Source organism: Puma concolor, chromosome A2 (genome assembly GCF_028749965.1).
Source record: "Puma concolor isolate L17-30 chromosome A2, mPumCon1.1.hap2, whole genome shotgun sequence".
NCBI lineage: Eukaryota > Metazoa > Chordata > Mammalia > Carnivora > Felidae > Puma > Puma concolor.
Window position 1 is genome coordinate 11,605,517 of NC_141668.1, and position 27,951 is coordinate 11,633,467.

General features: G+C 40.6%; 1 protein-coding gene and 1 long non-coding RNA gene across 8 annotated transcripts in view; one reads left to right on the forward strand and one right to left on the reverse strand.

The window, feature by feature from the left end:
• The window catches only part of TPK1 (thiamin pyrophosphokinase 1), a 352,058-nt gene that overhangs the window by 256,464 nt on the left and 67,643 nt on the right, over nucleotides 1–27,951 (forward strand). For all 7 annotated transcript variants that reach the window (XM_086687735.1, XM_086687694.1, XM_086687725.1 and 4 more), the window contains one exon: nucleotides 2,148–2,259. In XM_086687735.1, the coding sequence (XP_086543861.1) occupies nucleotides 2,148–2,259 (112 nt within the window). The remainder of the gene's footprint in view (nucleotides 1–2,147; nucleotides 2,260–27,951) is intronic.
• On the reverse strand, nucleotides 5,353–21,160 carry LOC147582985 (uncharacterized). The gene is made up of 3 exons (XR_015244241.1): nucleotides 20,651–21,160; nucleotides 17,164–17,279; nucleotides 5,353–5,603 (listed from the first exon to the last, which is right to left on the reverse strand). It is a non-coding gene; the product is annotated as an uncharacterized LOC147582985 (long non-coding RNA).

The following is a 27,951-nucleotide window of genomic DNA, read 5'->3' on the forward strand; positions in this document are numbered from 1 at the left end:
CAGGCAGGAGTCCTCAGTGATGGGTCCATCCATTTGCCTCCCTTGTATCCCTATGCCACATTCCTGTTCTCCTTGCTCTTTCCACAGGCAAGCAGGTTAGTGTGTGTGTATATATACATATATATTTAAACTTCTAATATATATTTAAATTTTATTATTAGAAGTGTCTTATTGTTTGCATTTATTTTAATTTATATAGATGGGTTCTGTGATTCATCACAATTCTGTTTCTTATTGGGCCTTGTTTTCACAATGCATCATGTTGTCAGTTCACCTACATTTCTCCGCGTGCCTCTGTACATTTCCACGTGTTGCCTATCGTTTCTTCCAGTAATGGTCACCAAGTTCAAATATATTTTATGTTTTCTTTACATATTCTTTGTGTTTGAATATATTTAAGCCCACTTAATTGAATTTATGCCTTCTGATTAAGTGTTCAAATATATATGTATATACACAAATATAAATATACACACATATATACACAAATATATATGTAAGTATGTATGAACTGTATGGGTAATAAAGATCTGCATAAGTTTGTGTTAAATTTCAAGAGCTGATAAGTAATTTAGAGAGTTGTTTTCCCAATAAAAGCAATCCTTTGAGTAAAGACAAAGCCTACTCAGACGTTGAATTCTTATGTGCAGTAGAGTAAGTTCTCAGAAGCCTAAAATAGAGTCCAAAAGTCATAAGGAATAAATAAAATGCTATAAAAGGAGACTTAACTACCTTACTTTGTTATTATATCATATATTAAATATACTTTTAAATAATAGTTTGTTAAAATAAAGAATATCCTTTGGAGGGCACCTGGGTGGCTCAGTCGGTTATGTGTCTGACTTCGACTCACGTCATGATCTCACGGTCCGTGAGTTGGAGCCCCGCATCAGGCTCTGTGCTGAATGCTTGCTCAGAGCCTGGAGCCTGCTTCAGATTCTGTGTCCCCTTTTCTCTCTGCCCCTCCCCCGCTCATGCTTTGTCTCACTCTGTTTCTCAAAAATAAATAAATGTAAAAAAATAAAAAAAAAAGAATATCCTTTGGAACATACTTGTTCAGAGTTTTGTGAATTATGGAAAATATCTTTTTCATGTAATTGTTGAATAGATATGTGCCTTGGCATTTTCCCATAAGGACTTGAGGTGTCCTTCTACAAAGACCATATACTCTAAGGATAATGAATAGAATAGGAATGGAAAGAATAGGAATCTCCAAATATTTTATTTAAAATCAAACATCGTAGAGGTGCCTGGGTGGCTCAGTGGGTTAAGCGTCTGACTCTTGATCTCCTCTCAGGTCATGATCTCAAGGTTTGTGAATTCAAGCCCCGCATCGGGCTCTGTGCTTACAGCATGGAGCCTGCTTGGGATTCTGTCTCTCCTCGTCTCTGCCCCTCCTCTGCTGTGCACATGCTCTCTCTCTCTCTCTCTGTTTCTCCCTCTCTCTCTCTCTCAAAGTAAATAAATAAACTAAAAAAACCCAAAACAAACAAAAAACAACCATTGTAGCCTTGGTTGAACATTACATTTAACTTTAACCTTCTTATAAACTGAAAAATCGAAAACATGGTAAATTATATCGGTTTTCATAATCCAGATGGAGGAAGCATTCTCATTCCTTGGGGTAGATACCGTTTCCGGGCAGAGGCACTTCTTATTGGACGTGCCCTACAGGAGCCACGAATGTAGGAAGCAGGCTAACCATTAGCAGGATTGACATGGAATTCGGAAAGCTAGAAGCCTGGTTCTGAGATAAAGTAGAGCTTGTACTTAGGAAGCAATGTTTACTTACACCTGACCAAGTGTTTGACTAAGACCCTAGAATTCTGTCACACAGAACGCGACATCATTAGCATGAGGATTCCGTTCAGTCTTCAGAATTGCCAAGTACAGATAGGAATCCTGGTTTGCCCCCTTGTTATCTGTGTGGGCCTGGACACATTTAATCTCTGCAAGCTTCACCTTTCTCATATGTAAGAATGAGAAGTAACAATAAGCTACCTTGTAAAATTGTGGCTAGGATTAAGTATGATCGATGAGCCACGTGAAGTTCTCGGACGGTCCGCGCGCCTCCCCAGGTCTTGAGTGTACATTGACCCCTGCCCTTTCTCTTCACCGTGTCGATGATCATTCTTTCTCTACTTCAGGGAAAGCACAAATTGCATGTAGATACCGGAATGGAAGGCGACTGGTGTGGCCTTATTCCTGTCGGACAGCCTTGCAATCATGTCACCACAACGGGCCTGAAGTGGAACCTCAGTGAGTAAAACCCTTGCCAAAGGGAGGTTTCCTTTCTTAAGAAGCGTATATAATTCACGGTGAGATAAATACCTCTCTGTCTGGTACACACCTAGCCATGGAGCTGCTGGCTTCTAGGCAGCTCTGTGTTCAGCCTGCCGGCGAACTGCCAGGCCGTCTTCCCAAGCGGCAGCACTGTTTCGTATTCCTCCCAGCGACGCGTGAGGTCTCCTGTTGCTCCACATCGTCACCCACACTTGGTATTTTCTTTTTGTTTGGTTTCCACACATCTTCGTGGTTATGAAGTGGTACCGCATTGTGGTTTTGCTTTTTCCCCGATGACTGATGATGCCAAACGCCTTTTCAGGTGCTCAGGGGCCACTTGTATATTTTGGAGTAATGTCTTCAGATCTCATGCTCGTATTTTAATTGCGTTATTTTGGTTTTTTGGTTGAGTTGTAAGATTTCTTTATATATTCCAAATACAAGTCCTTCATCAGATTCATGACTCACAAATATTTTTCTCAGAGTCTTTGACTAATCTCTTCAGTGCCTGAAATTTAATTAACTAAATTCATTAATTCTGATGACGTCTGATTTTTTTTTCCTCTTATGGATTCTACTTCTAGTGCCGAATGTAAGAACTGTTTGCGAAACCTTCTTCATGATTTTGTGTTGTTGAAACCCCCTTTACTTTTCCAGATAAGCAGGAATTCTGACCAAAGTAGTAAATTCTCTTCATAATCAAACCTCTGAGGTTTTGTAAGATTAGCTGCTCTTACTAAGTTTTAAAGTGTTTCCCAGTACTTATTAACTGTAATAAGTCCAAATTATACTGAAGTGTCTGATTTGAAAGGAACAAAAAATGAGGTGTATCTTTTCATGAATTAAAGGCTGATTCCACAATAAACTGTCAGGCTTGTGAAACGAGTCAACTCCAGTCTCTTTAAGAATAACGGCAGTTTAATCAAAGAGCTTTGGTTGAATGTCAAAGGGATTGTCTCCTGATTGACCAGTACCTCTAAGGTTGTAAAAACCAAAATACGGAGCCATGTTCTTTTAGAACATGTATAACTCTTAGGTTCCCACAAGGAAATAAATATTTCAAGAAGTAAATAATTTGAAGATAAAAAGATATTTTAAAAGCCTTTTCTGTGAGCCACTGCTGAAACAATTAGGAAAAACGAGAGATATTTTGAGGCAAATGTCTGGAGAGCTCATCAGAATTTGAAAGGATGGTGAGACAGATCCGCTCTGGTGCAGGGAAATCAGTGACGGGCTTTGAAGCTGTTTAGCTAAAACTGACATGAGTTCCCATTAGAAACTTTCTGTGAAAACATCTGCAACCTAAACCAATTACACTTTTTAGAGTTCCATTCTTTCCCAGGACCGAGTCTGGATACTGGTGAGGTCCTTCTGGATCTGGCAGTGAGCTCCCTTTTCAGGGCTGGTTGACGGACACAGAGGGTGATGGTCGATTCTTCCGGGCTCCTGAGAACATCCTGTGACCTGGCTGTCCCACAGTAATAAGCACTCCCTAATTCTGTAAAATGAAGTTGACTCTGGGAAGGGGACCTTGGGCATGACGTGGCTTTTACTCTTTTTATCCATGATAATGTTCCAATCCTGCAGAAACGCTCTGTATTACTACTTACTTATATGTGTACGGATGGCACTAACTTTTGAAATAATTATTTTTTCATCTAGAATTTTTATGTAAAATATGGAAATAGCAACTTAATGGAGTATGCAAAACAAGAAAATTGAGACAAAAACCGCTTCATCAATTCTCTGTGGTGAAAATGCTAACTAATGGGGTCTTGTGACAGGTAATATTACTTCATCAAAAAGTAGTAATACCAGCTGGGAAATGACACAGTGTTGACTGGAAGAGCAGTGTCAAGATTTCTGTCACCGAGAGGACAGGGCCTCTGCTTAACTCGGTGTCACTGGGAAAGGTGAGGCCTGAGGTCAGTGTCAACTTGTCGGTCACACCCACGAAGTGACAGTGTGGCCTGGCCGGGGGAAGAGAAAGGAGGTGCAGTAACTCAAGTCAGGTGCTGATCACTTCTTAGGTCAAGGAGAGGACGCAAGTCCTCCTAAGGAAAGCGATCGATGTCTCCCTCATGTGGTCTGGAGACTGGCTCTCTCCCAGGCTTTACCTGCTCTAAAATATGATGTCACAAGTTCTGAAACTCATCCCGATTTCCCTGTTTTCTATTTGCCATATCTCTCATCACACTCTGTCTTTAAAACGAGTGTGAAAGATGCCTTTGTACCAGTCACCTAGAAGTGAAACTTAACTGTCTCTGAAGTTGCCTGTCTGTAGGACAGTGTTTTATTTCCTCGCAGTGTGCTGGGAACATTGTGGAACATGGTTCTGGGACCAGAGTTTTCTCTAGGCTGTGCACGCTCAGGAGTAAAACAGCTGCATCCTGGACCTGAGTGCCTTCACTTTTCCTAAGTGTTCCACACTGCTCTGACAGTGACAGTGGGAAAGCCACCGTGAGCTCATCAGGAGAACGCAAGGGTTCCCACACTCTGGATCCTCACGTGATTCTCGATATTGTCACATTTCAGCATTTTTGCCAGTCTGATGCGTGTCGGTGATATTTCATTACGGTCTCTGGTTACCGCTGAGGGAAAGCATCTTTCTGTAGTTACTCCTGGCTTTTTCATCTTCATAAATGTTAGCATTAGCTTGACAGGTGTCACATACACACAATCCCATTGTATGTTTTATTGGAATCATTTTTCATGTGTAGATTAATTGCGAGAAAACAACAATTGGGGAAGAAAATTCCTATGTGTAATTGAGTCATCCTATCCATAAACATATCTCTCTTTTAGAACTTTTTAATTGCTTTCAATAATTTAAAAATTTGTCCATAAAATCCTGTACATCTCATATAAGATTTATTTCTAGGAACCATATATTTTGTGTTGCTGTTGTAAATTATACCTTTTAAAAAATTAAATTTCTGAGTTCCTTGGTAGTACATAGACATACAATTGACTTTTAGTATATTGTTATCAATTTATTGCTGAATGCTTTTATTGTTTTTAAAAAATGTGAGTATAGATTCACTAAGGTTTTCTATAGACAGTCATTAAAAAATTTTTTTAATGTTTATTATTTTTGAGAGACAGGCATAGACAGAGCGGGGGGAGGGGCTGAGAGACAGACAGAGACGCAGAATCCAAAGCAGGCTCCAGGCTCTGAGCTGTCAGCACATAGGCCTTGAACTTATGAACCTTGAGATCATGACCTGAGCCAAAGCTGGGACGCTTAACCAACTGAGCCACCCAGGCTCCCCTGGACAGTCATATTTTGGGTGGTAATGAAGTTTTCTTTCTTCTTTGCTCTGTAAGAAATAAGAATGTGTTCAGTTCTGACTGGCTGAAATAGTAGCTTTAAAAAGGCCTATTCCTTTCCCCCCATGTAACAAAGTCCAGAGCCAAGCAGTTACAGGGCATGGCTTCTGTGGTTTCCTCAGCCTTTGCCTCCAGATCCTAAGGTGTCTGTTGTAGCTTCAGCCGCTGTGGTCCCTCGTCAGCCTCAGGAGAGAGGGAAGGGAAGACAGGAGGATGGGCTGGCACACATGGCAAGAAAACAAGGCTTCAGGGATTCCACCATTTCCAGAAGTTCTTCCTGCATCCAATCTTTTGCCTCAATGGCCAGAAGTATCAAACGGCCACCCTAGCTGCAAAAGAGGCTGGGATGTACAGTTTTGCCTCTATAAACATAGGGATCCTGAGTGAAACCACGGTTCTGTCAGTGAGGAAGAAGAGAATGTGTGGGAGTCTGCTCTTCTGTCAAAAAAAATGTCTTCTCTTCGTCTGCCATCTTGATGAACAGTTTAGCTATTCATATAATAAAATCTTATTTTCACTTTCTTTGGGCCATACTCTTATGGGTTTCTCTTACTGAGACTGATGAATCCACAGTTAAGCAAACTGATTCTCATTCGTATATAATGTTCTTAGCTCTGTCCTTTGGACCTTATGTTTTTCTTTGACGTCCTACAGTTTTACCACCACATGTGTAAGTGTGACCTATCTTTGGTTCTAGTTAATTTTCCCCAGCTCTGATAATTGGTTCATGGACTGTGAAAATTTTTCAAATGTCCCCATTTTTCAGATAAGGACACGGTAGTTCCAAGCTCTAGGCAGTGATTTGCCCAAATTCACATCATTAGGGATGGATGCACTAAAAATTTGAAATCAGGTCATGTATGCTATTTTTCCTTGCTTCCAATTAGTATATGAAAGACTCCATATAAGATAAGTCGATGTTAAAAAGAAAGCACTAAAACGAATTTGGGATAAAGAGAAGAAAACCAGAGGAAGGCACATGTACAGGGGAAGGCAGGAGGTAGGAGCAAGAAATGGAAAGGATTAAGAAGAATTTTAATTCTCCAGGACAGACCTTTTAACCCCTCTACACTTTGGCCTAAGAAAATATCCAATGGAATTGCCCTCCATTCGCCCAGGCCTCTTGTTTATAACACTCACAGATTGTGAAATTATGCCGTCATTGTTCCTTCTTTTATATGTTTTTTCAAAGTATGGAAATAAATGGCAGAATGAAATAATTTCATAGCACTGACTGAAAGAGATGAGAATCTAACCCTAGTGAAATATTTTTGAAAGAAAAAAAGTAAGAGAACCCCATTTGAAAAGATTTTTCACGCGGTAATGATGGAGTTTCAGTGAGAAACACCCTTAATTCTCACCCCATTTTGACTCAGAATGATTCCCCTCAGTTAGGATCACAAGTCTGGCATGCAGGAGAGAGGTCTGTGCTAGAGAGGGAAGTTTGGGGGTTGTTAACACAGAGGTCCGGCTGTGAGTTAGTGCCACTAACATGTGAAGTGTTTTATGTTTTTTGGTGTCTTTGTTATTAACTATTGCTTTTCCAATCTGGTGCTTAAAAAAGGGCACCCTGAAACTGGGACTTCAGTGTTTCCTATCTGATTCAAGGACAGTATCTTTCATATCTTATTAATTCTTTGATAACCAGTGACCTACTTTGAATTGAAGATACTGTTAAAATTTTTACATAAAACATGTGCATTAGAGAGCAAACATGATAATAAGGATGGCTTTTTTTTTTTGCCTCAGTTCCCACCCCCCCCCCCCGCCCCGCCACAAGGAAGCTGTTAGTGAAAGTTTTCCACTCCCAAACCATTTTCTTAAGTGTACAAATAGGTGAAATGACTGTATTTCATCACATTTAAGATGCCATCAATTGTGGGATGCATTATTATTTTCTGTTCACTAAGGAAAAAAAATACTAATTATAACTGCAGAGATGAGGGGGAAATGTACATGTTAGAACTGATAAAATATGGCAGATCAAATAGCATAGAACTTAATTATCAAATTATATGCATAGACATAATTTGTTTATATAATTTGTTTAATTTATTGACTTCTAAGATGTCAGCTAGGATTCTGATTAGGATTGTGTTGATTCGGCGGATCAGTTTGAGAAGTAAATCCATTTTATAATAATGTTAAGTCCTCCAATCCATGAACCTAGGGTACTTTCATTTAGATCTTTAATTTCTTTCAACAAAGTCTTGCTGTTTTCTTCCTGCAAGTTTTGTACTTATTAAATTTATTACCAAACATTGTATTGTTTTAATCCTATAGTGGATGAAATTCTCTTCTTAATTTCATTTTTGGATCGTTGGGTACAAGTTATAGAAAGACAGTTGATTTTTTGTATCAATTGACCTTGTGTAAACTTGCCGAACTCATTTATGAGTACTCATGGTATCTTAGAGGATTTCTTAGGATGTTCTATGTATCCAAACATGTCCTCTATAAATAGAGGTAATTTTACTTCTTTTCTCAGTTGGATTCTTTTATTTCCTGTCCTTGCCAAGTTGTTTTGGCTAGAACCGATGGTACAATATTAACTATTCAGATAATACTGATAGCAGCAAAGTGGACCTCCTTGTCCTGATCTTGATCTTAGGTGGGAAGCATCCAGTCTTTCACCATACATATGACACCAACCATTGGTTTTTGATAGATGTCTTGTATCAGATTGAGGAAATTTTATTCTGTTCGTAGTTTGTTGAGTGTTTTTATCATGAAATAGTGTGGGCTGTGCTTGTTTAAATCTTGTCTGTTGAGATGATTATGTGATTTTTGTGTTTAATTCTATTGATATATTACATTAACTGGATTATGGATATGAAACCAAACTTGCATCCTTGGGAATCAATCTCACTGGGTCATGACTTGTAATTCTTTTTATATACTGTTGGTTCACAGTTTTCTTTTTTTGTTGATGATTTTTGCATCCATAAACTAAAATACATTGTTTTGTGGATTTTTTTTTCTTGTGATGTCTTTGACTTGTTTTGGTATCAGGATAATACTAACATCTACCCTTTTTTTTTTCATTTTGCCATTTGTTTTCTTTTTCATTATTCAAGTACAGTTTTCTTTTTTCTTTTTTAAATTTAAATCCAAGTTAGTTAACATACAGCGTAAAAATTTCAGGATTAAATTTAGTGATTTGTCACTTACATTTAACATGCAGTGCTCATCCCAACAAGTGTCCTTTTTGTTTTAATTTTTAACGTTTATTTATTTTTGAGAGACAGACATAGAACATGAGTGGGGGAGGGGCAGAGAGAGGGAGACAGAATCCAAAGCAGACTCTAGGTTCTGAGCTGTCAGCACAGAGCCTGACGCGAGGCTCAAACCCATGAACTGTAAGATCATGACCTGAGCCGAAGTCGGACGCTCAACCAAATAAGCCACCCAGGCGCCCCAACAAGTGTCCTTCTTGCTGTCCCTTGCCCATTTAGCCCATCCCCCCTCCCACAACCCCTCCAGCAACCCTCTGTTTGTTCTCTATATTTAACAGTACCTTATGTTGTTCCCCCTCCCTGTTTTTATCATATTTTTGCTTCCCTTCCCTTATGTTCGTCTGTTTTGTATCTTAGTGAAATCATAGGGTGTTTGTCTTTCTGTGACTGACTTATTTTGCTTAGCATAATACACTCTGGTTCCATCCACAATGTTGCAAATGGCAAGATTTCATTCTTTTTAATCGCTAATATTCCATTGTATGTATATACCACATCTTCTTTAGACATTCTTTAGTTGATGGCCATTTGGGCTCTTTCCATACTTTGGCTATTGTTGATAGTGCTGCTATAAACATTGGGGTGCTTGTGCCCCTTCAAAACAGCACTCCTGTATCCTTTGGATAAATACCTACTAGTGCAATTGCTGGGTCATAGGGTAGTTCCATTTTTAATTTTTTGAGGAACCTCCATATGTTTTCCAGAGTGGCTGTACCAGCTTGCTTCCCACCAGCAATGCAAAAGAGATCCTCTTTCTCTGCATCCTCACCAACATCTGTTGTTGCCTGAGTTGTTAATGTTAGCCATTCTGACAGGTGTGAGGTAGTATCTCATCATGGTTTTGATTTGTATTTCCCTGATGATGAGTGATGTTGAGCATTTTTTCATGTGTCTGTTAGCCATCTGGATGTCTTCTTTGGAAAAGTGTCTGTTCATGTCTTTTGCCCATTTCTTCACTGGATTATTTGTTTTTTGGGTGTTGACTTTGGTAAATTCTTTATAGATTTTGGATACTAAGTCTTTATCTGATATGTCGTTTGCAAATATCTTCTCCCATTCCATCGTTGACTTTTAGTTTTGTTGATTGTTTCCTTCTCCGTGCAGGAACTTTTTATCTTGAGGTCCCAATAGTTTCTTTTCGCTTTTGTTTCCCTTACCTCTGGAGACATATCACGTGAGAAGTTGCTGAGGTTGAGGTCAGAGAGGTTGTTACCTGTTTTCTCCTCTAGGATTTTGATGACTTCCTGTCTTATATTTAGGTCTTTCATCCATCTTGAGTTTATTTTTGGTATGGTGTAAGAAAGTGGTCCAGGTTCATCCTTCTGTACTGACAGATACTCTTAAAATCCAGGCATTCAAGAGGGAAACACTAGGGAAGTCAACCAGGGCAACAAAGGCAAGACAAAAGGAAAGTAGGTCTAGCAGGCAGGATGCAGATTTGGGGAGGACACAGCATAGAGGGGACTCTGGTTGCAGGAGATACCTGGCCTGTGTTCTGATCCTTTGCCTTCTTTTATTTGTGTGCTCACTGCCACAAAGAGGGGAGGGGGGAGAGAAGGAGACCTACAGAGCCATCTTGTTTCTAATTAATAAACAGCAGTGGCTGGCTGGCCTTTCTAAGGAGTATAGACCACTGAACATTGAGGCAAGCACAGCTTTATGGGGAAGAAGTTGCATTTACATGAGAATTATGTATTAAAAAAAGTTATTTTAAAAACCACTTATCTCTGTAGTAGAGCCTAAAGTCTGGGATTGTGATGCCTTCCGCTTTTGGTTTTTTGTTTTTTTTTTTTTTTTTGACATTACTTTGTCTATTCGGGGTGTTTTGTGGTTCCATACAAATTTTAAGATCGTTTTAGCTTTGAGAAGAATGCTGGTGCAATTTTGACTGGGATTGCATTGAATGTGTAGAGTGCTTTGGGCGATACTGACATTTTAACAATATTTGTTCTTCCAATCCATTAGCATGGAATGTTTTTCCATTTCTTTGTGTCCTCTTCAGTTTCCTTCGTAAGTTTTCTATAATTTTCAGCTTACAGATCTTATACATCTTTGGTTAGGTTTATTCCTAGGTATTTTATAGTTCTTGGTACAATTGTAAATGGGATTGATTTCTTGATTTCTCTTTCTGTTGCTTCATTATTGGTGTGTAGAAATGCAACCGAGGAGGGCACTTGTTGGGATGAGCACTGGGTGTTGTATATAAGCAATGAATCATGGGAATGTACCCTCAAACCAAGAGCACACTGTATACGCTGTATGTTAGCCACCTTGACAATGAAGTATATGTTGAAAAAACAATAGTAAAATAAAAATAAATAAAAATAAACAAAAAGCACCATCTCTACACATGGATAGGAGAAATCTTTCCCCCTTCTGTGTTCAGTGAGCCATCAATGACGTTCAATCTCTGTGCCTTTTTTTTTTTTTTTTAAATTTTTTTTTTTCAACGTTTATTTATTTTTGGGACAGAGGGAGACAGAGCATGAACGGGGGAGGGGCAGAGAGAGAGGGAGACACAGAATCCGAAACAGGCTCCAAGCTCTGAGCCATCAGCCCAGAGCCTGACGCGGGGCTCGAACTCCCTGACTGCGAGATCGTGACCTGGCTGAAGTCGGACGCTTAACCGACTGCGCCACCCAGGCGCCCCTAATCTCTGTGCCTTTAATGATTAATTTAGAAAAGTCATTAATGTTTTCATAGCCCATTTTTATTTATAAATGGAATGTGCTAGCTATAAATTCCAGTATTGATTTTTCTTCATTAATAATTTTCCACTAAGAATCTTTTCAAAACTCAGAAATAAAAAAGTTCTTTAACAAATTTATGTAAATGTACACGTGTGATACAGGGATGAAAGATTTATTTCTTATAATGGCCATACCTACAATATTACATTTATATTATTTATATAATTTAGGATAATAACTGCAAATAAATATTTTCACAGACGTTTTTCAAGGAGGCCTTACATTTCTATTTATAGTGTACTGAATATTCCCAAGTATTTGGTGAAACTTTAATATAACAGCACTTACCAGTTTCATTACTCTAGGCCTTGGTGAGCAATTTCTTATGCTTTGGGACTACATTATGGAAATAGCAGAATATTACTTTCTTTACTAATAGAATGCATTTAAAAAAAAAAAGAAATGTTGTTGATACATCTTGATTTTTTTAGTGCATTCTTTATAGTAAGTACCAGCAAATGGCAATTTCTATGATGTATGAGCCAAACTGTATGAATACTGTCTCTTTTATTTAGATTCTGGAATAATTATTATACCATAATGCCAAGATGAAAGTATCCCAATAATGTCATTGGTTGTTGAGACCTGTGATTTTGTGAAATAACTAAGGTGTCAAAATGACTTGCACAAACCACACAGCTTCCTGGAACTAGAGCTGACCTAGAACCCAGGTGTCTCGACTCCGGGCACAGAGCTTTCTCCTCCTGATCTCCTTCACTACTCTCACTGCAGGAAATTTTGATGCTTGATCACGGGCACTAAATACATAGAAAGATAGATAAATCTAAAATGTGTGATGTTTGATAGATTAAGAATAACCATATTTGTTAAAGTTTTCATGATGTAAGTTTCCAGGTATATCAGATTCAGATCGGTACTGTAACAAATGATTGCCACCGACCAGTGGCCCAAAGTAGCGCGTCCTTTATCTTCTGGTCGTGGAGACTGGGATCCTACATGGTCTTCAGAAACGAAAATCAGGGTGTTGACAGAGCTGCCTTCCTCCTGGAGGCTTGACTGGAGAATCCTTTTCCTGCCATTTCCAGCTTCTGGAGGCTGGCTGTATCCCTTGGCCCGTGATTCCTTCCACGGTCTTCAGGGCTAGCCGAATAGCATCACCAGATCCCTTTCTCTGTCCTCTGCTTCCATTGTTACATCTCTTCCTCCGACTCTGACTCTGTAACTTCCTGCTTTTAAGGAATTTGTGATTACGCTGAGACCACCTGGATGATCTAGGACAATCCATCTCAAAATTTTGATTTAGTCGCATCTTGCAAAACTCCTCTTGCCATATAATTAATTTATTCACAGCTTCCAGGGATTGCAGTGTAGACGTTTGGGGAGGTAGTGGAGATATTATTCAGCCCCCCATATCAGGTCTGTAATCAATGATTTAAATAATTTTCTGAAATAATACTTACTGAGTGCAGTTTTTAGATCATTGAATCTTTACAGTTACCCTGAAAATTAATGTATGAAAACTGTTTATATTGCCGTTGAGAAGCTGAATTTCAGTGCTGTCTTTCATCTGGCCTCAGATGACTTGTGATAAGGACTCAAGACAACATAAAAACAAAGCAGACTGTGTGAGCACGATTTATTTGGTGCCCACAAAGATAACGAGAGTAACACTTTCCATCCGTCTGGTTTTTGTTCTCCAAGGGCTGAAGTCAGGTTTCGCCAAGAATATATTCTGATCCCTGAGAACCGAGAAATGAGTCAGGTTTGCATAGACCAGAGCCAAAGCTCTGTCCAGCTGTGGGGTTGTAGGCAGTCTCTTATTAGACATATTCCTGTTTATTTTTTTATGCTTTTTTACTTTTCTTACCTTTTCTTAGCCTTTGAAGCTGTATTTACATAAGAAACTGATAGTTCCATCAAAAACAGGCAGCAATCTGATGTGTGATTAAGATGGTAAAAAAGCAAAAGGCAGAAAGCTTGACTTTTCCTTATGTTGCTTACATAGCCACATATTACTAGTCTCCGGGCTCTCAAGGTCACTAAAGATCAAGCAGGTGTTTATTAATTAATTAACTGAGCACCCATATTCCATCACATTACTGGTTTATTTATGCCACTATTACCGTTATCCCTACCCTTCTCCCTCCCCCCCCCCCGCCCACACACACACCTGGGCCCTGTGCACATACTTGTACTGTGAGATATTACAAGTTTGAGTTTTCTTAGTATGTACCTAGATTTTGTCAGTCTGGGCTTATAGACCACACAACTGCAACTTTTGATATGTTCTAAATATTAGCCCTGAGGAAACACTGCGCAAAGTGACAGTCGTGGGCAGCTCTGGTACCCAGCTTTCATGAAGAAGGCAACGTTAGGGGTGTTGCTGATGAGCAGTAGATATTACTTCTCTGGAGAGAATAGGACAAAGAGAGGAGCAGAATTAGCATTTAGACTATGTCACTGAGAAGGATTTTCAAGTATTCTACTTATAAGCAAATATTACATTTTCAGATGCTTAAGACCAATAACATATGGCCTATACAAACTTGTATTAGATACCTCCTTCATTAGCCCAGCTCCAATTCTGTTTTCTGTGTTGTAGGATTTGAACCAGACATGAACGATTTTTCTTCTCGTAAGGCCTTGCCCTTTTGGGATTCTGCTGAGAGCACAAGGAACCAACAATAATTTACTATATGCCATAATCATCCTGTTTTGTTTTTAGAAAACTCCCTACAACCTGACAACACACATTTATTATGGTTGATTCTAGGCATTTAAATATGAAAACAATTAACGTGCATTCGTAGGCAATATGACAAATGGGAATTTGTGAGCAGACCAATTTTTCACTGACCTGCATTCAAGAACACTATTATAACTCAGGTTTGCCTCCCAAGTTTTTAAATGAGTTGATTTCCCAGTATTTATGTGGGCAGGTTGATGGATGAGAATGACTTTAGTGTAAACTAGGGAGTCCCCTTCTATGTCCCCTCCTCCAGGTTGCACTTTTGTGCTGATTCAGAGAGCGCTCTGTGCGTTCAACCATCCAGCTAATATACGGAGACAAGAAAGCGATAACTTTTGGTCATTACATGAGTTGTAGAGAAAGAATCAAGGGGTGTGGGTGAATAAACTTCTACTATGGGAATAGCCCGCTGGGTATAATTTTCTACTGTGTCCAAATGATCAAACTTTGCATTGTGAATAGTACATTCACATCTCACACCTATCTTTTCTCCACACTCCACCTCACCCCTCTTGTCAATGCAGAATATTATCTCCATTTGATGAATGAGGAAACTGAGTCATAGGATGTTAAATGAATTGTCCCAAGTTCATATTGCCTAACTTAGTCCTCTGTGCACATAGGATGGATCCATCACAGGTGAGTTATGTATCTGTTTTTAAAAGCATTGGACATTGTGAAATAACCTATCTCAAAATCCTTTCTCTAAATGAAAGAAATTTTCCTTGAGTTTGGGCAGCATCAAAGACATCGGAGATAGAAATTAACACCTTGGCAATTCAAATCATGTTGCAAGCCCCTCCCCCCCAAAGACAACTCCTTTCCACTCTGTAAGACAGATCATAAGCCACGCAGCTTTGGAGAGGTGGGTAATTCAGGTGTAATTTTGCTCACTGCGATTTCTGATTTCTGGGGTGATTATAAGCCAAATGTCAGTCACCATGGTTCTCAAGATACTTGTAATAAAGATTCAAGTGGGAAAAAAAATGTATTTAGCATTCACAAAGAGGACAAATGGTTAAAACAGAATTTTTGAGTGTCTGAAGATTCAAGGATGAAAAAGAAAGAACAGTGATAAAAAGGGCAGGATGGCTTGGTCGCAGGAGGTTTAGACAGCCTGCAGGTTTCTCAGCGGCGAGCTGCCACTTTGTCCTCCAGATTGCTTGGAGGCCAAACTGTGAAAAAGCAGAAAATATTTGGAGAATTCTGGGCTTAAATTAAAAGAAGGGGAGATCAAACTGGGGAAATGTCCAGTATGCAGGCTAAAATAGAAGCATCCCACTTAAAAGAGCTTTTCTGTAAAACTGTGTACCCCAAGTAAAGTTTGTAGTGAAGAAATATTTGGGCTTTTTTGCGGGGGAGGCTGTAGTTCAAGGGAAACTCGAGACGCAACTTACAAAGAGAGGAGGCAAGTTCTCAAGCTTAATTATGCATCAGGAAAGTACCCTGTAGTTTTCTTTCCTCTCCCACAGAAGGGAATAGAACTGAACTAGCAAGAGAGGGTAGCAGTCCTCTGGCTTTGAGATTAAAAACAACCAAAAAGGGATACATCAATGCTTGACAAAAGCCCTTGACAAAATAAGTCCCTGGAGGTTATTATATAACATAAGTTACCTTCTGTCTGTACAGCTTGTACCTTGAGTTTCCCTTGAAATGCAGCAGAAAAATGTCTGCTTTGTTTACCTGGGTTAACAATGCAGAGGAAAGAGGACAGGACAGTAGGGTTCAGATCCTGAACTGGGACTCCAGGTGGATTCTTCATCTGTACGATGAGGATGGGTAGGTGATGTCAAGGCTTTCTTCAGTTTGAGCACCGGCTGCTGAAGCCACAGAGAATTGGGAGAGTCCAGGTTATAAATGCCAACGGTTTAGTTTTTCAAGGAGACCTCCTTCTCCTCCGTTCCCTATGGGCCGGCAGTTAAAGGAAGCGGTAACAGGACCAGAATCGAAGGGTGTGTGTCCGGGTCGGGAGCTGATGTTGCACGTGCAGACCCGTCTCAGAGGTTTCCTGTGATGTGGTTCACTACTTGGAAGTGCTTTGAACGTCAAGGAGGAAGATGTCCTGAGGCATCACTGCGGTTCATAATCTCCAGCTGAAGGTTCTCACCCCTCAGAAGTTCAGGGTGAAGCCAGGAATGGGAAATAATTACTGCCCCTCATTTACACTGAGACGGGGCTGAAGGTCTGGCTGCAGCCAATGAAACGCTCTTTGATACTGATTCATTAGTAGCGATGCTGTCTCCCGGCAGCCCTGTGCCAACGTCACAGTTTGGCAGCCTCCTCAGTTCAGTTGCACGGTTTTCCTTTGGGCACATCTCCTTGGCCTTCTTCACTCATCTGTTTGCTGGACCCATTTAATTGCAAATTAACAACGTGTCTCCCTCAACTACCCTTCCCTAAATCCGGTTTTCCTTCTGTGTGTGTGTGTGTGTGTGTATGCATGGGTGTGTGCTAAAGAATGTGCTTACGGCAAAATTATCCCAGCAAGAAGGCTTTCTGATTTTTATTTTTTTTTCTTCTTTTTTCTTTTTTTTTTTTTTGCCAGCTACAACTGGTAACCAACTTTTGTTTTTACCCATTTAAAAAGTATTTATTTGCACGCTATCAGTGGCAGTTTAAATGCGACGTGCAATTAAGAAAAATACAAACTGACCCTTGTGGTGTTTTCCGTTGACCTGTATCCCGCCAGAGGCTGATATTGTATAGATAAGGAAAAGAAATTTTATGTTACTAACACAAGGAAATCTGGTTTGTGCATGTAGGACAGAGTGAATGAGGGGGGGTGATGCTGGCTTCGTTCTCTTCCTGGTTCAGCTGTCATTCTGATACAAATATGAGCACCGCTCCCACCTACCTCTCGATCGGGTTCTGTTTCCTTTAAAATGAATGACTTTGAGCAAAACCGTCTCAGTCTCTTTCAGTCTCCAGCGTTGTCCCTCTTTATTCATTTTGTTCTTTCCTCCTGAATGCCTGCAAAAAGCATTGGAGATCCAAAGCACATGCCTTTTCTCCCACAAGACATGACCCCACCCCACAGTATTCCCAGAGTGTGTTCTCCTTTTGACATCTTCCCCTCCCTCCCACTAATCTTACTCATCTTCAAGGGCCACTTCAAATCATATCCTTGATGAAGATTTCCTAACAAAATCTGTTTTCTCTTTCCTCCAAATTCTTCAAGTGCACTGCATACCCCTACGATGTATTTACCTGATAGCATCATTCTTTGTGCAGATTTCTTAGTCCCTTTACTAGAATGCATTCGCCTCACATTTGGTGCCTGTTACTGGCACAGCCTCCTGGTAGGCTAGAATAGTGTCTTGCTTGTTTTATGCATTAGCAACCTTGTTTAAATTAGCACGAGCATTTTTCTCCGCATGAATTCTCTAAGAGTCAATTGCACTACAGTGAAAGATGTTGAAGCAAGAGACCTTTAACACAAACCTTTAAAACAATTAGGATAATAAAGGATAAGTTGAATTTTAATGGTGAAAATAACTGTAAACTCTGCCAGAACTTGGTAAGGTTTAAAGTGATGTGGGGCTCGATTTCATGAATGAGATAATGACCTGAGCCAAAATCACGAGTCTGTCACTCAACCGACTGAGCCACCCAGGCGCCCCACCACAGACCCTTTTTGAGTGTAAGTGAGTGTATGTTGGAAGAGGGGCCTACCTAGGAATGGTCCACAGAGGCCTGAATCTAGAAATCTCACCTTATGGGGAATTTGGAGTTTTAAAGGATCTCCCTGTTCCCCTAGGTGATTTCTCTTGCCCCTTTCTTTACCACTCTGAGCATGAGGCAAGGTCTAAAACATTTCATTTTCTTCGTTCCCTTCTTACAGATGTTGAAAATCATATAAAACTGTAATTTGAGGACAAGTATCATAAAAACAAAGGCAACTGAAATTGGTTCTCTCATTGTGTGGCCACTCATGAAACTTACAAGGTTTGCTTTGCAAAAAGAAGAAAATCAGAGAACTCAGTGTTACTCTACTGTGTCCTACAGGGCACGGCCCTACGATATTCTGTAACTGTAACAAGTGCATTCATGTTTGTTCCCGTTACTTTGTATCTTTATTTTATCCACGTAACTAGATTGTATACCTCTTTAGGTTTGTTCCCATTGTATTTAACCTTAACTCTAGGTGTTTAAGTGACTTAATAGATAAGACTCATCAGAGTCGCTCTTTTTCATATTCAGACCGTACGCATTTCTCTAGCATTGCCAACCAGAAGTAACTAATAAAGTGGTTACCTAGCCTTCTAAACGAGCTTATTTACGGGTTGGTACGAAATACTAGACTCTGGGGGGAAAAAAAGGCAACGAAGGAGTAGTGAGCAAGGCAGGAAAAAGAAAGGATTGTATAAGTTATCTGAGAAAGAAGCTGCCATTTAAAGAGGGAATGGTGAATGGGATCATTTCCAAAAGAATGAAATTGTTGGACTTCACTGAAGGAATAATTTGGTCACTCTTGAGAATGCAGAATAGTAGGAGCACAGTAGGGACAGAAGCCAGATTTCTGCTTCTTGAGGTAATTGCAAAGGGGTGCATGTGGAAAGCACAATGGGAGCAGATACGTTAAGCTTCTTAAAGAAGTTTGTCAACGGTTCAAGAACAACCATAGGCATGGAGTTGTGTTATCGAAGAGGCCTTTATGTCCAAGGCACAAGCAGCCTATGTTGAAAATAAGAGGGAGCCGAGAAAGTGCAGAGATCCAGGGAGAGGTGGGAGAAATCGAGGGGGGGTAGGGACGGTGTGCAGGTGGCAGGGGACACCCCTGAGGAAGCTGGAGGTTAGAATCCAGAGTAGAGGGGGGAGGTTTCTCAGAGGAGAATGTTTAGCCCCACTTTCCAAAACAGAAACAAAGATCACAATGCGAGGTGTGGAGTTAGGTGTTAGGGTGAGACACTTACGGAGGAAGGCACTCATCGCAAGTGGCATGAATCTTTACCAGTAAGAGTAACTTCTGAGTGAATAATCAGACCACAGCAAGGACTGATTGTCGAGGGTTCCTCAGGTCCGATTTCCTCTCTGGAATCCCCCAGGGGAACAGTGGACAGGGCACGTTGGGGCCAGTGACCATGGCACTGGTGGCCTAGGGCAGCAGCTCCGAAGTCACCATTGGTTGTAACTTGGACCACAAGTAATCTGTAACTGAATGTAAGTACTAGTGATTTTGATTGAGTTTTAAGAATTCACTGAAGCAGGTTCAAGGTCACTCTTAAAATATTGTCCCTTACTGGTGATTCAGTGTGTTTCCTTGGGTTGACAGGGTAGCTGTGGATGAGGTCCAGGGTTATGGGGCCTGTGCATACTCACACCGTCACCTCGTGCTGCCTCGTGCTGTGTGCAGGGCTCTTACTGGTTTACCATGAATTCCATGGCAGTCATAGGAACTCCTGCGTTAGTTGCAGTGGCGTAGGTGGAATTTTACAGTTCGCTATGTTTCCTGTTTAGCATTACCCATGAATATATTTCTTAACGAAGAAGGTAGGAATAGAAGAAGAAAATGCAGGGGGACGGGGCAGCTCAGTTGATTAAGCGTCTGACTCTCGATTTCAGCTCAGGTCGTGATCTCACGGTTTGTGGGCTCGAGCCCTATGTCAGACTCAGCACTGACAGCACAGACCCCTCTTGGGGTTCTGGCTCTCTCCTCTCTTTCTGCCCCTCCTCCACTCACGTGTGCACACTCTTTCTCTCGCTCAAAATAAAAAAAAATAAACCTTTAAAAAAAGAAGAAGAAGATGCTACCAGTGTCTCAGTGACTTTATTGTATTTGACCTAAACAACCTGAAGACTGTGTGGATGGGTGGGGTCAATGCTGTCATGCCTGTCAATAGAGCCAAACAAATTGAAGACAAGTTTGTTACCTAGAGGTCAACTGATATATTGTACCAACTCCATTTCACATTAAGAAAATGCCGCTCTCCATTCGGTCTCTTTCACAGTCCCCTTCTGTCTATCAGCTGTCCCTAACTGATCTGATCGCCACCTAGAGCTTTAAATACGTCCAAATGCCCTTGCTTCTCCAATGTGTATCTCCACCCCGACCTTTAATGACTTGCCCTTGCGTTTAGAATAAACGCCTCGCTCTTGTCCTGGCTGCAAGTCCTGCTCTGAGAGCTGGCCTGGTTCCTGCCCTTGTGGTTCTTGTCTTAGGTTCTTCGTACTTGCTTTTCCTCTTCCTGGAATACTGTTCCCCGTACCTTTCAGTGGACCTCCCACATTGCAGAATTCAGGTGTCTGCCTGGGCGTTACTCCTTCATGGAGAGTGTTCTCTAATGAGCAGGTCGAAAGGATGTGCATCCCTGTCTGCCCTGACAAAGCACACCAGCACTCACCCTGTTTTCTTGTCTTCAGTGCAGTCATCCTGTTTGATATCCTCTCATTAAATTATTGCTGTCTGTCTTCTCCTCAAAGGTTGACCTTCACGAGAGCAGGGGCTATCGCCTGTCTAGCTCTCTACTATACCTTGAACACTGAGCGTGGTCCCTGCGCAGAGGAAGCCCTGAGCAGATACGTGCAGAATATAAAGTTGCTGTGGGGTTGGGTCAGATGGCAAGTGCTAACATGAAATCAAGAAAGAAGGATTAGCCCAAGGCTTGGCCTCCTGTTCCAACTGCATCATTATCTGGAGGTTCAGCTGGGGTGACTTCTCCCAGGAGGAGTTAGGAACAGTGGACACAGCGGCCGAGCAGGAGGTCGGCATGGGGCTGGCCGCAGTGGTGTGGCCAGAGGACTGTGTCAGACCGAAGACATTGTTTAGAGAAAGACAGGAAGGAAGGAAGTCAGGAACAACAAGGCCAGCATGGAATTAGAGCCCCTACAACTGCACACCCAGACTTTACCCCACTTTCAGCCTCTCCCAGGAATGACCTTTAACCAGTCAATCTGGAATTTCCGGATCAGCTCTAGTGAGGTAATCCGCAAGATAGACCCCCACCCTTCCCCCAAAGGGAGGGAACCTTGCCTGAAACAATCCACTCTTTGTTAGAAACTTCCTTTTCCGCCCCCTTCTGCCTCTAAAAGCCTTCATTGGCTCAGCTCCTCCAGCTCCTTTCTACTTGCTGAGTGGGATGCTGCTGGATTCCTGAATCCTTGAATAAAGTCAATTAGATCCTTAAACGTCCACAGTTGAATTTGTTTTTTTTTAACCACATAGAGGATGCAGTAAAGGCCATTTTGAGGAGGGATTCAAAGATTATACCTGAGGTGATTCTAAAATGACACTTTTTGGGGCGCCTGGGTGGCTCAGTCGGTTGAGCATCCGACTTTGGCTCAGGTCATGATCTCGCGGTTCGTGGGTTCAAGCCCCGTGTCGGGCTCTGTGCTGACAGCTCAGAGCCTGGAGCCTGCCTTGGATTCTGTGTCTCCCTCCCTCTCTGCCCCTCCCCACTCGTGCTCTGTCTCCCTCTCTCAGAAATAAACAAACATTTTTTAAAAAGTTAAAAAAAATAAAAAGACACTTTGTGCTAAGGAAGCTCTCCTTTCTGTCCTATTAAATAAGATATGCCTTGAGAGCTCCCTCAAAACAAAAATTTAAGGAACCCTGTCCATCACTGTGATCCAGTTCTGCCGTGTCCGAAATCCGGGAGTTTGCCATGTCTGTGGCTTCCACCGCTAGATGACAGGCTTTCAGTCCACAGCGAAAACCAAATCGTTTTTGGTTCCTTGTTGTGAATCACCCATGGTTCAAGGCCAGCGGCCTAGAATGGGCCAGTTATAGATGCCCTGAACTACACACTTCCATTTTCTGAATCCCACCTTATTTTCTGGGCTTCTACAGAGCAGCAATTGCCTTTTGAAGATTTATACCCCCACCTAGATGTGATCTTTCGTTTCCCAGAATCTTCAAAGCACTTTGCAAGTCTCTTTAAGGCACTCATAGCCTGGGATTGTAGTGTCGGTGTAATCTCCTTCGCCCCTTTCCCTCACTAGATCATAAATTCCTTAAAGGCAGAAACCGGGTCCTATCATTCTGGTACCCTCTAATACACAGTCTACATTCCTTGGACATTAATCAGTGTAAAGCTTGGAAGGAAGAAGTGATGGGTTTGAGTAATCAGTTCTGCCACTTGCTAGGTATATGACCCTGTGGTTCACTTCTCTAAGCCTCCATTTTCTCATCAAACTGTAATAGTGATAGAGAAAATAACAATGTCCTAGAACTGTCGAAAGGATTAAATGAGATAGTGTACATCGAGTGCTTGGCACAGAGTAGGAGTAATGGATACTATCATGGTGATGATTTTTATGGGGACCCAAAATATCAATATTAAGAGAACCCACGAGTGGCCAGTCGTAACTGATTCTGTGATTCTGATATCAATGACATTCTAAAATATTGACTGTTACAGAGCCAATAATATAGAATACCAAAAATTCAGCTGTGAATACAGGCCTGTATCCTTAATTAAGAAAAAAGTGAACAGTGGAAAATCACTTCTGAGTCTTATAAATAGGAAATTGGATTTCCTAATGGGTAATTTAAAATACTTTGGGAGCATAAATACACCTGGAGCACTCAAGCTCTAAGTTGGTGACTCAGAGAACAAGGGCACAGAATCCTGAAATAAGCAACAGCAAATGGCCACTTAAGCTCTTAAAGAGCAAGTTGCGGAAAATAAATTAATTCATTTAAATATGCATGAATCTCCTGAGTGGTGGAATATGCTGAAATGGTGCTGAATGATTTCCTTTGTTGTGTGTGTTCTGAAGGATTAATAATGCCTTGCACTTGGTGCCTCGAACCTTTGGTTAGACTCTTTTGCCTTTTTAAATTGTTTTTAAAGCAATTTAGATGATACAACCGGAAATTGCAGTCAAAGTACAGATTGGTCTCATTGATTTGGAGAAGTGGACAGCAGGTTGATCAAGGCATAGATGGATCCCTGAGGGAATGGAAAGGGATTCAGATTAAAACGTTAGAAAAGAGCTTTGGGGAGGCTGACATAATTTTGCAGAAACTTTGAGAAGTTTCAAGCTTTTCAACCTTTCTCCTGAGATATGTGCCAGCATTTAATCAGCCTCTCTGATACTGTGTGGCACAGCAGTTTGGGTCCCAAGAATCCGCATATGCCATTGTAGACCGTAGTGTATATTTAGAATATTGATCAGAATTATCACTCCGTTATTTCCAGCACTTGTCAGATCCTTTCATTTTCATTATGGGAACCACAGACACAAAAATCCTGGTCCTTCATGTAAAGGAGAGGTGCGAGGAAGAGGGGGCAGAGACATCAAAAGCAGAAGCAAATGATCAGCTAAATGACTGTAATATTCTAGGTCATGTTCTGATTTGTGAAAGGAGGGGGCTTTAAGGAAATTACTGTTTGCCCTGCACACACTGGTTATTAGGGCAGGGCTTCATTTTTGATGCCAAGGCAGTGAAAGGGAGCTTGGCAGCAGAGTGGGGGCTGGAGCCCGGGACCCCTGAGCGATGGGGTGGATGAAGCCTAGGAAAGGATTTGGCAGCCTTGCCTGAAGAACAAAAATAATGAAAAGAATTGCCAAGAACCATAAAACCAGGAGAATAGGGATATGAAATACTTCAATGTGATTTTTCCCAACATGGAGAAATATTAAATCTATTCTAAGTCTGTTATGATGTCCATGTATTATTGTGAGTTTCTGTATTACAGTAATTTATATGTTGCCATAGGGCTATGAATAGGATCAAGTCAGACCAAGTTTTTGTTGTAGTTTATTTTTTTTTGTAAGTTGGGAAAAACACTTTTCCACACAGTTTAAATAATTTGTGAGTTGTGTGTGTGTGTGTGTGTACGTACACATCCCTATTGTTGAATATTTCCTTTGATGCCAGAGGCTCGTCATTTATATGCTAATTTGTTCTCTTGGTAAGCTATGATATGTCACAATTACAAATAATCTTTGAAGAGAAATCTTTTGTAGCAACTATAAAATGAAACAGCACATTCGAGGAAGATGGTGTAGCCTCCACAAGAGTGTGCGATGATAGGTCAGAAGGTACCGATGTAGTTCAGGTACACAGTAGAGGTGGTGGAGGTGAGAGATGCTGTTAGAAGTGTCGGTAGGGTCACATCCCAATGGGGCTCACAGACTGTGAGAGGAAGGTCAGATTTCTCTGTAGGCAGTGGGGAGAGATTTTAAACGGAGGAGGGAGGTGATCACTTTTGTGTTTAATGAAGATGACTCCGGAATCACTGTAGGAATCGGATTAGACAAAGATACAGTAAGTGTTTGTTTTTCTTTTTAAAAATCAGCCCAAATACGAAACTAGAACCTTATGTCATTTATCTGAATAAGCACTTAAAGAAGCATTTCTCACTTATTCCAAAGGGGTAAGATCTATTGAGTGACATTTTAAAGAAATGATGGCTACATTAGATATATTTTTTTTTCATTATGTACCGTTAACCATTGAATTTCCAAATTCAACTTCCATGTCTGCTTGTGAAAGAGGGTATTCTCTTCTTCAGGCCTATAATTTGTGGAATGACTTGGTTCTTGCCAACAAAAAAGACTGGAAGTGTCTGTTATCCTTGTGAAATGTGACAAATCTCTGTGTCATTTATTCTGTCCTGTTGCTCTCTCCCAACCAGATGACCTACCACCTTTTTTAAAACAATTTGATGCAATTTAGACAACCAGTTGTACTGTAAATGAAGTTCTGTAGATAATAGGAAATTGACACAGTTCCATACATACAACCACACACGCACTATACTGCACTTTGCACTGCCTGCTGCTATTTATAGAAAGATTATACTTGTAGGTGGATTTCAGATATTACCTGCAGAGCCATGCTTCTGTAGGTACTAACTGTTCATTGATGCTTCATTAAGAGCATATGCCATATAATAAATTAAAAGCAGACATGTTAAGAACTTTTGGTATGAAATACTGTTCTATCACCATTATTTTTCTGGTGATTAACTTGCCTTTCTAATAGCTTTGAGAGATGTTTTTCTAATCAGTGCACATGAGCTGTCATCAAAACTAGAATTCCTAATTCTGAGCCAAAACAGTTGGAGACCAACCAAATCAGGACCTTTAGTAAGGTTTATGGGGGGAAAGCCATCAATCATTCATTCCCTCTCCTAGCTCTGCGTACATTATTGAACAATTTTGTCAAAGGTTTTCCACTAAAAAAAAACCTTTAAGAAATTTGAATAGTGTACCTATTTGCATGTAGTATTATCTAATCAAAATCTGATTTGCGAGGGTGAATCAGCTAACATATTCATAATTTTAATCGTGTTAACAGCTCTAAAATTGGCTGATAATTACCTTAGAATTAGAGGTTCTAATTTGTACATTGGTAATGTGTTTCCAATCACCAGCCAGTGTAATAACAATAATAAATTATACTTCTGTCTTCACTGAGATCATGATGGACAGCTGAAATCGGATATTCCCACCAGAACTGGATATCAGACTTTTTCTCCTGAGTATTACAAACTTCTGAAGCTTCTGAAGATGCAGGGCCATTTTCAGCCTGTGCTGGTCAACCCTCTTGGCGTTCTCAGTGGAAGTCTGTGGCCAGGAACAGCCTCCTCTACATCAGCACCACTGTCGGCAGCTGGGCACAGCACCGAGCTAACTTGCCTTGTACACAACTGAAAGCCAAAAGCTTGACCACACAGCTATACCCATATATATATGGGTGGATATATATATATATACCCATATATATATATATATCCACCCATATATATATGGGGGTATATATATGTGTGTGTGTGTGTGTGTATGTGTGTATATATATATGTGGGTATGTATATATATGGGTATATATATACGTATATATATATGGGTATATATATGTATATGTATGTATATGGGTATATATATATGGGTGTATATATATATGGGGATATATATATATATATATATATATGTGTGTGTGTGTGTATATATGTATATGGTAGGCATCCATCAAATTAATACAAATCAGAGAGGCCTCAGAGAAGACAAGTCCATTGCCTGTGATTATTTCTAACAATATGTTTTAAATCTACAAAATAAGGGTAAAGTATGTTAACACAGGGATTTTTACACATTTCCTTAAATTGCAAAAGCCCTTTGCTTGCCCAAGATTTTACCTAGAACCTTAAACCATAAAGGTAGATGAACAACTGTTTTGTTTGAGGTATGATAACTAGTGCTACCACAGACAGTGACTTATCACGTGTAGTTGGGGTTTTTTTCGAAGTCACTGAAATGAATTCCTAACATTGTGCATACATTTCTAACTGTGTGCCCTCTGCTTTATTTTTTCTGCAAGAAATGATAGCCAATAAATTCGAAGTGAATACTGACTGCTTCCTTGCGTGTCAGAAAGTCTCCTGAGGCATGTCTGTGAGTTGTCTCCTGTAATCCAACAGGGTGAAGTGCCATTTCACAGGGAGGGTGAGTAAGGTATAGGGATGAACTTTGTTGCTTGGAGTCACAAGGCCTGTAAGCGCCTGACTCCAAACCCACGTGCTTACCACTCAGATACCGGCTCCTACCGAAAGCAAAACTAAACCTTCGCCGGGATCGCAGAATTCACAGAGCTGCTACAGAGAGATTTTTGTCAGACCTACTTTAGGAGAATTGGGCAGAGAATTAGTTGCCCTGTGGTTTTCTGATAAATTATCCCACAGGCCAAGGGTTTTGTCTTAATACCTTCTTTTTTGACCTCTTGAACTATTTCTGAAGCAAATGAGGGTGTCAAGCATGACTGCACACTGGAATAACCTGGGGGTAGTGGAGGGTCTAATTTAATTGGTCTATCTCAGTTGTTGTGTAGATGGTGGTTTTTGGGGTTTTTTTTTTGTTGTTTTTTTTTGGTGTTTTTCCCCCCATTTTGGTTTTTAACTTTCCCAAGTGCTTCTTTTACAGTCAGAGTTAAGAAGGGCTGCATTTAAAGCTAAGCTGTCTTTCTGGGGTGTCTGGTTGGCTCAGTCAGTTAGGCATCCGACTCTTGATTTCGGCTCAGGTCGTGATCTCAGTGTTTGTGCGTTCGAGCCCTGCATCGGGATCCACGTTGACAATGTGGAGCCTGCCTACTTTGGATTCTGTCTCTCTCTCTCTCTCTCTTTCTCTCTCTCCCTCTCCCTCTGACCTTTCCCTATTCTCTCCCTCTCTTTCTCTAAATAAATAAGTAAACTTAAAAAAATAATTGAGCTAAGCTGCCTTTCTGCTGTGTTCATGCCTCTGCTCACGTAGGACATCACCGAGATGGCTGTAACTGACAGAGTGGGACGGGCTATTCAAATCATTCCAAGTCTCCCTATAATAGGAACACGTGGCCATAGTCCTTAAGCCACTCTTCTACAGTTCTTTAGAACCCAGCATTCCCTAAAAATGCTCAAATGGGTTCTTGAAAAACAGTCTCAGTGGGTCCTATTCGTTGTACATATGTTTTATGACCCCCTCTCTTTACACCTTTGTGACATGAAAAGGAACCAAATCTCAAGTTTGGAAGAACACTGTTTGGGATGATAGAACGTAGGACTGAAAATGGGAACATTCTGTAGGAAGGGAACATCTTGTTTGTTTAATTAGCAGTAGTGGTTAAAAAACCTATTCTTCTTAGGAGGCTCTTCTTATTTCTTTAATAACCCACATTGCTGCTTTCAGCTAGAGGACGTGTCCTCTGTAACGCCTCCTTTAG